The sequence below is a fragment of the Drosophila elegans genome, unplaced genomic scaffold (genome assembly GCF_018152505.1).
Source record: "Drosophila elegans isolate 14027-0461.03 unplaced genomic scaffold, ASM1815250v1 contig_476, whole genome shotgun sequence".
Lineage (NCBI taxonomy): Eukaryota > Metazoa > Arthropoda > Insecta > Diptera > Drosophilidae > Drosophila > Drosophila elegans.
Window position 1 is genome coordinate 22169262 of NW_024545863.1, and position 14523 is coordinate 22183784.

The window sequence follows — 14523 nt, forward strand, 5'->3', positions numbered from 1 at the left end:
TGTTTAAACATTTGATTAAACATTCTATATAATACATGATAAATACACAATCGATTTATTATTATTATTAATATTATGCTTAGGTAAGTTTTTGAGGGAATGGAATGAATTTTGATGCCAGGATTTTTTGTTCTCAAAAATTTTACAATTTTTTCTAATTTGAAATTAAGTTCAAGATCAAAAAATAAAATATTTCATCCAACTTTTTTTTTAAGATACAGCTTACTTTTAAAACTTACATTTTTAATTTCCCCTAATCATTTTATCTTATTTTCCCTGTAGGAATGAGTCACCAGCAGCAGTCTAGTCTGGAGATCCTACAGCTGCAGCAGCAGCAGGCCCAGATCCAGCAGCTGCAGCATCAACTGCAGCAGACCCAGTCCCAAGTGCAGCAGGCCCAGCAATCTGTCCAGGCGACCACGGTGCCGGAAACGAAGAAGAAACCGCGACCGCGCAAGAAGAAGCAGGTGCCAGCGCCATTGCCAGTGCCCACTCCTCCGGCAGCCACGCCGACGATTGTGCCCGTGGAGGTGAGGCCGCCGACGCCCCAGAAGATAGCCATTGCGGCCACACCCACGCCGCCACAGACTGTACGCTCCAAGTCGCCATCGCCTCCGCCCACCACCATCCAGCGGAGCAGCAACGGCAAGCTGGACCTCGGCGATGTGATGAAGTTTTGCGGCATCACCGGCGACGATGACGACGACGAGGACTATGGCATGGGCCTGGATGCTGGCCATCTGGCATCAGAGCCAGAGCCAGCACAGGCGGTGGCAGCGGCGGCGGCGGCGGCCGGCACGGCAGGCAGCAGCAGCAGCAGCGGGGGCGGCGGCAGCAGCAGCGGCGACATCATGATCTCCATACCGAACCAAAACGGCAGCGATGGCCTGCCCTTCACCCTGACCATTCCCGCGCAGTCTGCGACGGCGTCTCAGGCGGCGGGCAACGAATCAGCCACCGAAATACCAAATATCCTCATCAAGATCGATCCTAGTGCGGAGGCAGCAGTGCCGCCCTTCGGCCTGTCCACTCCACGACTGCCCACGGCCGAGGAAATCCAGAAGCAGGCGCAGCAACATCTGGCCCAACAGGCGGCAGCCGCTGCGGCGGCGGCGGCCAAGGCGACCACAACGGCCACTGCCACGCCCACCATAAACATAAGCCTGCCCAGCATGTCGCTGCAGCCGCCGGCGACGCCCTCACCCATGGTCACGCCAACGCCGCCAGTCAACGCCAACTCGAACTCCAACCCGGTGTCCACCACGGCGGCCGTGAAGCCAAGAAGAAAGCCTGCGGTGCGGCGGAATGCCAAGAAACCGGAGGCGACGGCGACCAGCATGATCTCCTCGGGCGGCGGCACAACCACCACCATCAGCAGCAGCACCAGCTCGATCCTCAGCAGCAGCCAGCCCACCACTGTGAACACCATAACGCTGACCACGCCCACCTCGGTGTCGAGCGGTAGCAATCCCACGCTGATGCTGGCACACGGCACACCCACGGCGGTGCCCAGCCAGATAGGCAACATTCAGATCTCGCAGGTGCACAACCACCACCAGTCCGCCATGCCGGTGAGCAGTGCGGTGGAGAACAAGATCCAGATAATGCCGATCCTGCCGCCAGGAGCCACGGTGATGGGTGGAACGCCGGGGACCGGGAATCATGCTTCCGCCGCCGGCCCATCAGCCCAGTTGGTCTTTCAGCCCACGGTGCCCGCGGTGGCGCCAACGATCGGTGCGGAGTCGTCGACTGGGTTCAAGCTGTCCAGCGATGGAAGGCAAATGCAGCTGGTGGCCATACCACAGGCCAATCCGGCGGCGCCGCAGCAGGCAGCTGGTGCATCGCAACCAGCGGTGGCCACGCCCGCCACGCCTGCTTTAACCGCCGGCGGAGCCACCATTCTGCCACCCCAGTTGACCGGAATGCCCGCCAATGTATCGGTTTCAGTGGGATCTCCCGCCTCGGCTGCGGCCCTGGTGCCGCAGCTCACCGGCAGCCTCACGCTCACCGTGTCGGAGCAGTGCGAGCGTTTGATCCTGCGCCATGATCCCAACAATCCCCAGGATCACCAGTCGCAGCTCATTCTGCAGGCTCTGCTCAAGGGTGCCCTGCCCAATGTGACCATCATCAATGAGCCGACGCGAGTGGATGCCAACAAGCCAAGCTTGCAGCCGCCGCAGCAGGTGATTCAAATCCCCCAGCCACTGGCCCCAACTCAGACTATTCTGCAGCAGCAGCAGCAGCAGTCGCTTTCCAAGGTTTCAACAGCGCCCAAAATAGAAGTCAAAGGTGAGTTAACTTTGCAGAGGGTAGATTTTGAACCACTGAACAATTTGTATTGTACCCTTGCAGTGGCCAACAATAGGAAGGGAGGACATACCGCTAGCAGTATGCTGGGCATGACCAGCACCACAACGACCATGTCGACGATGAAGCCACCGGCCACGATGCCCGCCAAGCCGAACGAAGTGATGTCATTCCCGCAGCTGCCGCTTAACTCGCAGGTGCTCATACAGCAGCAGCCGCCGCTGATTCCGGCGCAGCTGCAGCCCCAGCTGCAACCCGTCACCGTGCCGGTGAGCCTGCCCACTCAACCGGCCACCATCTCCGTTCCCATACCCTCGCCGGTGCCCGCTCCACAGCTGGCCAACAGTGGGCAGCAGCGGTACATCGCCCTGCCGCCCATCGATCCCACCACGCAGCAGTTGTTCTGCCTGAACAGCGTGACCAACCAGATCACGGCCATGAGTGCGGGTCAAACGGCGGCTTCGATTGGACCCACGGAGCGGTTGCTCATTGCTCCCGCGGGGATCAATGCCCAGCAGCTGGCCCAGTGCCTGCAGTTGGGCCAGCTGCACTTCAACGATGTGAACCCACTGCCGGCGCAGCAGCAACAGCCACAGCCTCAGCCACAGCATGCGGCGGCCTCATCTTCGATGGCACTGTCCATGCCACTGCGACCCCAGCCACCGCAGCAGCAGATCGTGCATCCCATTCAGCCTGTGACCAATGGCCTGACCATCACCACAACGGCTAGCAGCACGCTGACCACCACCACCACCACCACCAGCACCACCTCGTCCACGACGACGGTGACCAAGCAGGTGGCCAATGTGGCGCCGATAATAGACCAGAGCAAAGCGAAACTGGAGCCGGCCAAGGCGGCCACCAGTGGAGTCGGTGGCGGAGCCGTGGTCAAGAAGAAGCCGGTGAGGAAACCGAAGGCCACACCGACCAACGCCTCGGAGTTGGCCAATCTGAAGAACGCCAGCGTGGTCAAGCCGATGCCGAAGCTGGATCCCCTGTCGCAGAAGCCCAACAACAACCCGGTGCAGATTGTGCAACCGAATGTGGCCAGTGGCAAGCAGATGATTGTGGTCGGCAGCTCCAGTTGCACCACCACCACCACGACCACGATGAGCGCCAGCATCCAGCCCTTCCAGACGACGAGTGGCACTAAGCTGGTGGGCGTAACTGTGCCCATGCAGCAGCAACAACCCACTGCCACGGCAGCGATATTGCAGCAGCAACAGCACCAGCAGCAGCAACAGCAACAACAAAGGACGAGCTTTAGTTTAACGGCCACCACGGTGGCTACTGCTGCCCCCTTGCCATCGCCAACTGTCACGCCGGGGGTCAGTCAAGTCCAAATACAGCAGCTGCCACCCCAGCAACTGCAGCAGCAGCAGCAACAGCAACAGTTGCAGCCACAGCAGCAGCAACAGTTGCAGCTGCAGCCACAGGCCAAGCCACAACAATCGCAAGCGAACACTGTGTCCCGGGTGCAGACCATCCAACTAACGCCCCAGATGCAGCAGGTCTTCAAGCAGGTGCAGATGCAGATCCAGTTCCTCACAATCAAGCTGCAGAACAAGGCCACCTTCCTGCCCGTCTCCCCGGAAATCGATCCGGCGACAATAGCCGCCTACAACAAGCCGATGACCGATGTGGAGATAAATCTGGCACTGCAGCGACTCTTTGCCGAGCAGCATCGAATTCTGGCCTCCGGCAAGGAGGTGCCCACTCCGGAGGGAATGTTGCCCACGGCAAATGGCAGCGGAGGCTTTAGCCTGATGGCACAGGCAGTCCAGCAACAGCAACAGCAGCAACAACAACAACAGCAGTTGCAGGCGGCAGTGCCTGAGCCACTGAAGACAATTGTGCCCGCCAATGTGGTGCAGCCCAACAACCACTCTTCCACTTCTGCCTCAGGAACAACAACCGGACTGGCAGCGGCTCCCAATGCCCAGCAGAATATAACCCAGCGGATACACATCTATCCCATGCAACACCAACAGCAGCAGCAGCAGACGGGCAACAAACTGAAGCAGGCGCAGCCAAAGCCACAACAGGAGCAGCAGTCGCAGCAGCTTCAAGTAAAACCCAAAGAGCCGGCCAACAGGAACAAAGTCAACAATCAACAGCTGCAGCAAAACCCACAACAATTGCAGCAACAGCCACCCAATGGAAGCATCGTCAATATGTTGCCACAAAAAGTGAATATGCTGCCGATTGTCCACCAGCAGCAGCAGCAACAGCAGCAACTCCAACAACCACAGCAGCAGCAGCAGCCATTGCTCAGCAAAAGCGGACCACCACCTTTGATCTTCGCCAGCTCCACAAATCTGGTCAACACCAGCAGCAGTAGCAGTAGCACCAGCAACAGCAGCAGCAGCAGTAACACTCTTACTAGCAACTCTGCGATGCAAGTGAACAACATGTTGCCGATGCCACCATTGCAACCCCAGCAGCAACCGCACCAGCATTTGCAACAGCAACCAACACCAATCCTGCCGCCAGTGGCTTCTGCAATGGGAGTTGGAGTAGGAGTAGGAATGGGAGTGACCGGACCAGCAGCGATTGGAAGTCTAGTGCCAACACTGCCGACCGTACCGAGCCTGCCACTTTATATGCCCAACAAAATGGACGAAATGCCAACGCAGAAGCCGAAAATTGCACGCCTCTCCTTGTGAGTAGTTGGTTGAACAATGCCGATTTCAAGAAAAGCGGCCAACTGGATTGCAGATGCAGCAATGCAATGTGGAACTCGTTAATAACGCTTATATTTTCGCAGATTCGTGCGACAACTGGAGGTCGATCAGGAGAGCTGTCTGAAGCCGGACTACGTGAAGCCTTTCCGCACCAAGGACGAGGCGGTTAAGAGGCTAATCAGGTAAGAGACGGAGCGATATAAAGGTGAAAGTGAATCCATTACTAAGAGGTATTATTATGCAGGTACCATTGCATGCACGAAAACGATGTGGAGTTGCCGTCTGATGAAGACGAGGAGTTTGAGTCCACCGCTTTGGAATTCCAGGACAAGTTCCGCCAGTTGAACGGCAAGTTCCAGGAAATCCTAATGCAAGAGTCAACGGTAAGTAAACTAAACTAAACAAACCACTTGATATTAACTTATTTCCCAACCCTTGCAGCTGCCACATCGCACCTCAGAGTCACTGCAAATGCAGCAGCTGATGATCGACGATCTCAAAGGCGAGATTAACGACATACGCCACGCTGAAAAGGAATTGGAACAACAGCTGAAGGAGGAGCAGAATAGCGAGAAGACAACGCTGCTGGAAGGTGATCCGCAGTCGGAGGCCAAAGTGAAGGAGGAGATCAAACAGGAACCGGTGGATAAGCCAGCCCAGTCAGAGGATGTGGTGGACACGTTTGATCTGCTGAAGAAGAGCGCCGATGTCAACAAAGCGTTCAGTAAGTCACAGCCACAGCAGCAATCTGCAGTCAAGCAAGAGGAAAACAACGAAGTTGGCGAACCTTCAGTAAACGGAGCTGTGAAAAGCGAAGGCCAGGACAAGGAGTCCTCGAAATACATCAAAAAGGACTACGACAATTTCGATATCGAGTCCGAGCTTACCACGAGCTTTATAATGAAGAAAGTGGAGCACAAAGCGGCCCTGGCCAAAAGCGCTGAGAATCGCTACCAGGAAAGAAATCTGATGGATCAACAACAACATCAGCAGCAACAGCAGCAGCAGCAACATATCAAAGGCAACGGAGTGGATCCGGTGGATCAGGATGATGGCTGGTATTGCCTGCAAAAGGAGCTTAATCTTATGAACAATGATCCCATGCAGCAGCCGCAAGCGCAGCTAAATGGCAACCCGCAGCATCTGAACCTCAATCGCCAGTCCACGGAACAACAAGCCCACTATCTGGACAACGCCAGCGCCAACAACATAATGGCCAGCAGCAATCACATCGCGGATCTGTTCCCCAACGGATGCATTGACAAGAGCAACCAGAGCACCACCAGCAGCAGCAACAGCAGCTGCGTCAGCGACAACCATGCTGGCTCCAATCCCGTCAAGACTGTGTCCTCGTGCAGCGGCCAGCGGGAACAGCCGGTGGTCATTGATGCCGAACAGCAGAACGAGCACCCGGCCATCAGTGAGTTCTTCAGCAGCGACTCGGATGTGCAAAAGTCCGTGGAGACGCGACTGGAGGCCATGTTCGGCGAGTCACCCGTGCACCTGGACGTGAAGAGCAGCAGCGATGCCCACGACATTGAGTCCAATTTGGACGAGATCTTTGGCGATTCGAAATCGCCGGCTGCCAACCACAAGACTAAGATGAACATGTGGGTGCCAGATGCCACATTTATGCAGCAGCAGCAGCAGCAGCAACAGGCACCGCAACAGCAACAGGCAGCGCAACAACAGCAGCAACAGCAGCAGCAGCAATATGCGGCCGCACAGCAACCATCACAGCAGCAACATCACATTGAGCTGAACTGCAACAACAATCCCCGCTGGATGCAGAGCATGGAGGCGCACTACAGTGACTACCTCTCCAGCGGAACCAGCAATGGCGAGCTGGTGAACGGCGGAGAGTCGCGCAAGCGCAGCTGGGACAGCCAGCTAATGGGCTCTGGCAGCGACATGGAGGACGACAACAGCAGCAAGCGCCTGTGCACGGCCTCCTCGTCCTCCTCCTCGTCGCCCATGTCGTCGCAGCAGCAGCAACATCATGTCCAGGTGCCGCAGCATGGTCTCTTGGATCCGGACATGCTGCCCGCTGGATTCCCCCAGATGCTGATGGAGCAGCAGCAGCAACAGCAACAGCAGCAGGCCCAGCAGCAACACAACTTTGCCTATTCCAGCATATTGGACCAGCAGCAGCAGCAACAGCAGCAGCAGCACCAACAGCAGCACCAACAGCAACACTTTCAGCACAATATGCAGCAGCAGATGCATGTGGGCCACATGGGCGGAGCACCAGTGGTGGCTGGCGGCGAGTACGATGATGACATCAGTCGGCATGTGGCCAGCGCCATCGACAGCATCCTGAACCTGCAGAACAGCGGCGATTCGCTGCAGTTCTCCCTGGGCTCGATCCTCGGCGACAGCATGCTCGACGATCAGCGGCAGGCGGGCGCAAATCTTCCCAGCTGCCAACAGGAGCAGGTGCTTCAGCGACGACGTCAGCTGGGTGAAGAGATGAACGACTGCCTGATTAGTGGCGGAGGATCCGCTGTTAGTGGTGTGGCGGACAACAGTAGCAATATCCTGCTGGAGCATCACCACCAACAGCATCAGATGATGCAGAGCCACCAGCAGCAACCACACCTGCAGCACCATCACCATCAAAACATGGCCCAGGCTCAGGCTCAACATTTGGGACAGCTAAACGACTTTAGCTGCGTGGCCGGCGGCCTGGACGATCCGGTCAAGTCGATCATGACCTCTTGACTTGGAGCCCCAGCCTCGTCCGCAGCGGAAAATGCCTCCAACAGTCTGATACTAGAGTTTAATGCCACCACCTTGTGAAGAACGTTTGATAATAATGACTTCCTGATTGTATAGATACCCGTCTTAGTTGTCCTTGGTTATTGTTTTACCCCCGAGCACAACCTTTTATTAGACCTAAGTTGAGACACTGTAGCATAAATTGTTTTTACTTATTGTTTGTATTGTTTAGTCCAATGTTTTGTACAATATTTGAATTGAAACCCCCCTCAGATAACCAATTACTTAATGCAAGGGGACTGGTGAATGTGTAGGCATCCATCATCAAACATATGACAAAGCCCCAATAAAGCCAAGAAAGCAACTGACGTGGTGAATTGAAAACTAAACGACGAATAGCATCAAATGCTTCTCACAGAGGTACACTAAATGGAACCTAATCTTATAATTATATAGTTACAGTAACTAAGAGAAAACCCATAGACAATTTATTCAAATGAAACCAAGAAAAGTACGTATGAAATTGAAATGAATTGAATGATAAGAGAGAAAAACACGCGCAAAGAGAAAGGAAAGAAAACGAATTGGTTGTATAATTCATAATTAAGTTACATGAAGCAATTCTAAAAAAACAATTAAAATCACGTTGCCAATTTTGTTGTCGGTTGGAATATCAGACAGAGCAATTTATCCGCATCCAATCAATTTTTAGAGATCCCCCAGATAAAATATATTTATTTACGCACTTCGTTGCGGAAAAGCTTGTAAATAGTTAGAGCATGCAGTTGCGCCCCCAGAAACTGTCTTACACGATTATAAATATATAGCTAAGCATTTTTAAACAAGAGGAGAGATATCATTTAAAGCGCTTTACGTACGACTGCTTCTGATATTACAGACAAACAAACAAACAAACCAACCAACCAACCTATCGACGTGCTCAATTCGAGAGTAAAGAATATTTCGGCATAGCTACGGGTGTCATTGGAAAGCAAATACAAAGATCTTAGGGATTAACGAGTACCAACTATGGCAAACTACGAAGCAAACCAAAAGCAGTTCAAAAATCACAATTTTAGCCAATTTAGTTTAAACATTTATAAATTATTGAATCTAATGTAATATCTTATACACTTAAACCGATGAGGAGAATATCGAAATGGGGGGGAGGGGGGAGGAACCACATAAAAACAAAAACCACAAATTAACGAATCGTATCAATTGTATCTTGATCTTGCGACAAATCTGACTTGTGATTTGTGCCACGTTTTAAATATAGATGTCTGATTAGCTTGTAAACAAAAATACATAATAAATACGATTAAAGTCTATACAAAAACCCACACTCAGTAAGCCACTACGAAGTTTATCCAAAACGAATCGCGAGTCGCGGAAGCGCAATTGTAAATGTTTGGCGTGGGAAGGGCGGGCGCCACGCATCAATTACATACCAATTACAATACTAACTACTACTTTAATACCACCACTAACACACCTAATACGATACGTACTACCATGGACGGAATGCTTGTATTACGTGTAGTCTGTAAGGGAACTTCAAGAGGTACCATATTTTAAGATGTGCTTCGTTTATTCAGGCCACTTGCCCACCCATCCATCCATCCATGACCCCAGAACTTGAACCCAAACCTATCATCATCATACCCCCAAAACACAAAACACATAACAAAACTCCCACCTGTCCAGCGTTCCGTCTGAGTTGCATGATCTTGTATTTTTATTTTGAAACTTTCTAGTTATTATACAAAGACAAATAAGTTTCGTGTAAAAATGTACATGTAATAGCATAATTTAAGTTGGCAACCCAAAACTGAATAAATTTAAATCTATTGATAGATTATTAATGCGAATTGTTTTAAGTTGTATTTAGAACAAAATCGAAGCCCCACAACTCAAATCGGTCGACGCCCCTCCCGCAACCACCTTTCCACAACAAAAAGCGCAGTGTCGTCACTTGAATTGCATTGTTCAGCTAGATGTGTCTAAATGTAATTTAACATAAAGAGAAAACTAAAGATTTTTAAACAAACATTGTGAGTTTTAATTAAACATCATCAGCATAGGGAGAGAGAGACAGCAAAGCAAAGGAAACATCTTTAATATTTGATAGTTTATTAAGCCCATCCATTCATAGTCGTCATAAACATTAAGTACATTAAACAAAACAAAACGAAACAAACAAAAGATTCAATATAAATCTCACTGAAACGCAACAAAACCGAAAACCCAACTGAAAACGGAAACTAAATAAAAGGAAATGCAATCAAAGTTCGTGCATTTGCGTTTGTACTGGGTGAAATGTTCTTAGGAAAATAAAGAAAATTCCATACAATTTTAAAAACTATCGCATTTTATTATCGACTCTGTTTTCAACACGCAGGTTGCCTATGGGATCGAGAATGCTCTTGGCGCATTCTCATGTGAGATTCGTTTATTCCGTACTTTAAGGATTAACGCACAAATCGACTTTGTGCTGAGTGCAACTGAGTTTCTAGTATCCTGCTAACATAAACATATACATTTAACTACAAGAGAGATTACAAGGTTAAAACCAGCAGGCTGATTCGATTGATGCTACTGGCTAATGAGATGGGTTAGCAATGGCCCAATATCAAGTTACAGTAGGTGCTTATGGTAGACAATAAATTATTACAAAATAACAGTTCTCAGTACTCAGAATATGTTACAATCGACCACTACTACTGATTTTAAAATGACATTTTGTTTAGGAAGATGGAACGGGTCGATAATTTGTTCAAAATCGCTGGGGCGCAAAATGTTTTTGCGTTCTGTTGTTTTTCATCAAATTTAACATCCCCTAAAGCTAATCGATATTTAAGATCTCTGGCCATGTTTAGTAAAAAAAATTAAATAATTTTTGTTAGTACATTTTTCTGGATTCTTCGAAGAGGTTATGCCTTTTCAATATTAATAGAACACATTAACATTTTGCCCCTGCGATTTAACATTTGCTCTCATCGGTACAAATCGACCCAAACCCTCCATGGGCATTGCTTTATACACTTATTCCAGAAGAGCTCGGCCTGATTCTAAGCTTAGCATAGTATTTGGCATTTGCGCTAAAGTACGAATACGAGTAAAACGATTGTTGCAGCCTAAATGCGCCGACACTATTCGGTTTTCAGTTAGTTTCGTTGGCGCAACTAAGTTGCGATGCCTTTTAGTTGCCCGCTTTGGGCGCTAGTTAAGTCTTGAGCGGATAGACCGGCAGTGGATGGCCCTCCGAGTTAAAGACCCATTGCTCCAGATCGATTTCCTTGCGATCGTCGCTAAACAACAGATAGAAGTACTTCAGGGTCTCGCTCAGCCAAAAACTTTCCATCAAATCACGCAGACGCGTGTTCTGTGTGTTCTTCACATTTCCCATCGATGTGTAGCCCGCATTTACTTTGGCGTGAGTCTCAAACGCCTGGAAGATGGTCCACCCCATGTCCTGGTATGTGCGATTGCCAGTCAGGGAGTAGAAGTAATAGAGACTCTCCACAAATTCCGGACGCAGCAGGTTATGAGCGTCGTTTGGCTTCACATAAATGTCCTGATCGTCCTTTTCGGTGAGCGCAAAGTACGAAATCTCGGCCGCCAGATGTGTGGGATTCATCTTATAGGTCTGATAGCATGTATCCATCAAATCCCTAGCAAGTATGAGATGCGAGTCGGGCATTCCGTTATGGTGTCCCAGAATCAGAGTGCCCGGCAAATAGCACGTAAGATGGTCCATTTTCGGCTTGAAGTCTTTGCCATTGATCAGCTCGCCAATGTAGACCCAATGCTCGCGTGGAGTGCGCCGCATTAGCTGGGTTAGTACTCCATCTATTGCTTGCATATAATCCAAAATGAGACTGAAATAGACCATGGTTGCGTAAAATAAAAAATTGACAATGGTTCGAGCTTAGCCCCAACGAATATAACATATTGATTGCACAGCTGACTCCATCAGTGAATTATTATAATTATAATAACCAATTGGTTGCACAGCTGTATTGATTGCGTGTTTTGCATCAACAGTTGTGGAATGTTAGTTTAAGCATTTATATTATCCCATAAGTAAGTGTACTTTTTGTTAGTTCCGAAAAGTAAACTATGCCAAACTAGTCCCATTACTGTTACTCCAAATAGCAATACTTACTTATCGTTATCCTTACGGCCAGTCTGAATCCACTGCTTGAGTAGGTACTCGTAGTAGGAATCACCTCGAGCACCCAGCGAAATGGTGGCGTAGTTGCGGAACGTTCCCGTGTTGGCGTTGATGAATATGGGCACCAAGCCATGATTCTTATCCAGATCATGCACCTTTTCGTTTACTTTGTGAGCAACCTGAAAAACGTCAATTATTTTATATTCGATAATTGTCTCTTATCCGATTTATTTACCTGTTCATAAACGGAAACGTTTGTGGACCGACTCAAATCACGAAACTCTAGTTGAATGGTGGTGACCTCACTGGTGGAACTATCTGGTGACCATTTGGGCGAATGTGCCGACAGATCTCCGAGATTCACGTCCGAGTAGGGTATATTCGATGGCGATAGGAAAGCGGGCAACAAGCGGTTGCCCAGCTCCGATGCTCGTTCCAGGAACATTGTGTCGCCGCTCAGGTGATAGGCAGACAGCAATCCGCCCAGGACTCGTATGGTCACCTCGAACAGATTCACATCTCGTTTGGTATCGAAGCGCAGTGAATGCTCCACCCAGTCGCGCGCTTCTTTGAATTCTGTGGGTGAACGACAATATCTATGTCTAAAATTCTCTATATTTAAAAAGCATTTTTCCCCATTCTTAGACTAAACTAGACGCTGATTGTTATTTTATAATAATTATGGCAGTTTTTTCACCCTGACGGTAAGCGAAAAGCAGAGTTTTACAAAGCTTGAGCTTACTATGAATATCAAAAAGTTTTTAAATATATATATTTTAGCCATGATTCATAGTTTAATTGCATTTACTAATTATAGAAACAATTAAAAAGCGCTCTATTTCTTCATAGCTTACAACTACATTGATGGAAAAGTTTGTGACACTTTGATCCAGTGAGACCCAAAATATAATGAATAAGTGAAAGTTAAACGTTTGATTTCTTGCCCTAGAGAAAAATATAAATATGCTACAGTTTGAAAAAAAAGCAAACTCACCATCATCCAGTCCCATTATGTACATGGTGTCCAATGAATCCACAATGGTCAGACCCAGACCGAACCACTCGTGAGAGTATTGCGAAATCGGCTTGAGGTTGTCGTGTCCCCAGGCGTACCGCTTGTAGCCCGCCCAGGAGTGCTTGAAGGCGGCCACCACAGCCGACTGCCGCTCGTTGGTGGCGCCATGGAAGTGCTGAGCCTTCGCCAGGAAGGGCTGAATCTTGCGCAGATGATCCTTGAAGCTGACACCGCCCATATTCAGTGGACTCTTGATGGCCGCGTCGAGCTGTTCGCGTTCGCTGAGCGGCTCCCTTGGCTCTTGAGGCATGGGTTCCTCCACATTGTTCAGGATGTCGATGCCGCCGAGGTCCTGCTCCTTGTTATTCTCCGGCGGAGGCTGTGCCACGGCCTGCGGAGGCACTTGGGCGGCCACTGTCTCCGGCAGGCGGACCACGTTCTCGGCTGAGTTAGCATCCCCATAGGAAGCTAATTCATTAAACTGAAATTGATTGATAATTGAGATATCATTATGAAGTTTCACTGGAAGTGTGTCGGCCATAAATCAAAAAGCCAACTGCCAATCGAACTGATAGGCGGGGCTATCTTAATAGGCAAACAACGCTAGTCAATTAGGTACTTATCAATTGAGTGGGGGGCTCCTATTTACCTTATCTTTAAGAGCCTCCGCCCGGGGTGGCCCCTTATCTTCCGCTGCTGTGACTTCGGGTAGGTCCTTATCGACTCCGGGATGATGGTGCGGATTGGGCATGGGCAATTGATAGGGTGCCACCATGGCCTTCTCGTCCACATCCCTCAGGCTGGCGGCCAGTAGCTGATCGCCACTCAGGCAGAGCAGAACCGTGACACAGAAGGCGGTTATTCCCAGAATAATGAGATTACGCTGGCAACGAGGGAGCTGATTCCAGGCCTGAATGAGATATAAATAAAGATTAGGATGGGTTTATTTTGGCTTTCGGGGGAGGGGGAGACCATCCCCCGCTTCACACCCACCCGCCGCAGACTCTTCCTGCCCCGCTCGTCCACCGTCGTCACCAATGGTGATCCCGACGAGAGCGTGAGCGTTATGTGACCGCCGTCCTTCATTGCGCTCCGCTAAATGCGAGCCAAGTTCAGAGTGTGGGAGATTCGTCTGGGAAATTCCACAACATTCGCCTCGAATAAAAATCGATTGCTGGGCGCCGCTGCCAGCGGAGGATGAGGAGTTGGAGCTAACTAACCAAGCTTGGCCCGAGCTACTGTTTCGCTTCATTCACTAATCATGATCTCTATTCCTGCCTGTGCATCAATTACATATGCTAATTCGCCGCACTCTACGCAAATTACAAATAAGAATTTCTAAAATTATTTCCGCGAGAGCTGCATTTTTGGAGCAGTTTGCTTATCGACAATCGACCCATCGATAGGCGCTGTGATTTATATATAACCAATCGATACTATCGCTTAAAGTGATTTAGTTGATATTGACGGTATTCGGTGGGATGAAATCAAATCGGTTATTTTTTGAAATCTCTCTTTGTCTTCAGTTCAAGTTTTTAACTAAATACTAAGTCTTTAAGAGTTTTTATAATGGAAATTGGAAATTAAATTAGTTTGCTTGTTAAAAATCATGCAACTTTGCC

At 49.6% G+C, this 14523-nt stretch overlaps 2 protein-coding genes across 2 annotated transcripts in view; one reads left to right on the plus strand and one right to left on the minus strand.

Annotated features, from left to right (window-relative positions):
* The window catches only part of LOC108147172 (mucin-17), a 47617-nt gene extending 37555 nt beyond the window's left edge, over positions 1-10062 (plus strand). Inside the window, exons 6-10 of the mRNA XM_017273505.2 lie at positions 283-2289; positions 2353-4969; positions 5075-5173; positions 5236-5374; positions 5433-10062. Of these exons, the coding sequence (XP_017128994.1) occupies positions 283-2289; positions 2353-4969; positions 5075-5173; positions 5236-5374; positions 5433-7712 (7142 nt within the window). The 3' untranslated portion in view covers positions 7713-10062. The remainder of the gene's footprint in view (positions 1-282; positions 2290-2352; positions 4970-5074; positions 5174-5235; positions 5375-5432) is intronic.
* On the minus strand, positions 10063-14296 carry LOC108147173 (endoplasmic reticulum mannosyl-oligosaccharide 1,2-alpha-mannosidase). The gene is made up of 6 exons (XM_017273507.2): positions 13895-14296; positions 13551-13811; positions 12881-13382; positions 12122-12462; positions 11878-12065; positions 10063-11590 (listed from the first exon to the last, which is right to left on the minus strand). Exons 1-6 carry the CDS (start codon positions 13985-13987, stop codon positions 10936-10938), a joined length of 2040 nt encoding a protein of 679 aa, XP_017128996.1. The 5' UTR covers positions 13988-14296; the 3' UTR covers positions 10063-10935.
* Between the last annotated feature and the right edge of the window lie 227 nt (positions 14297-14523).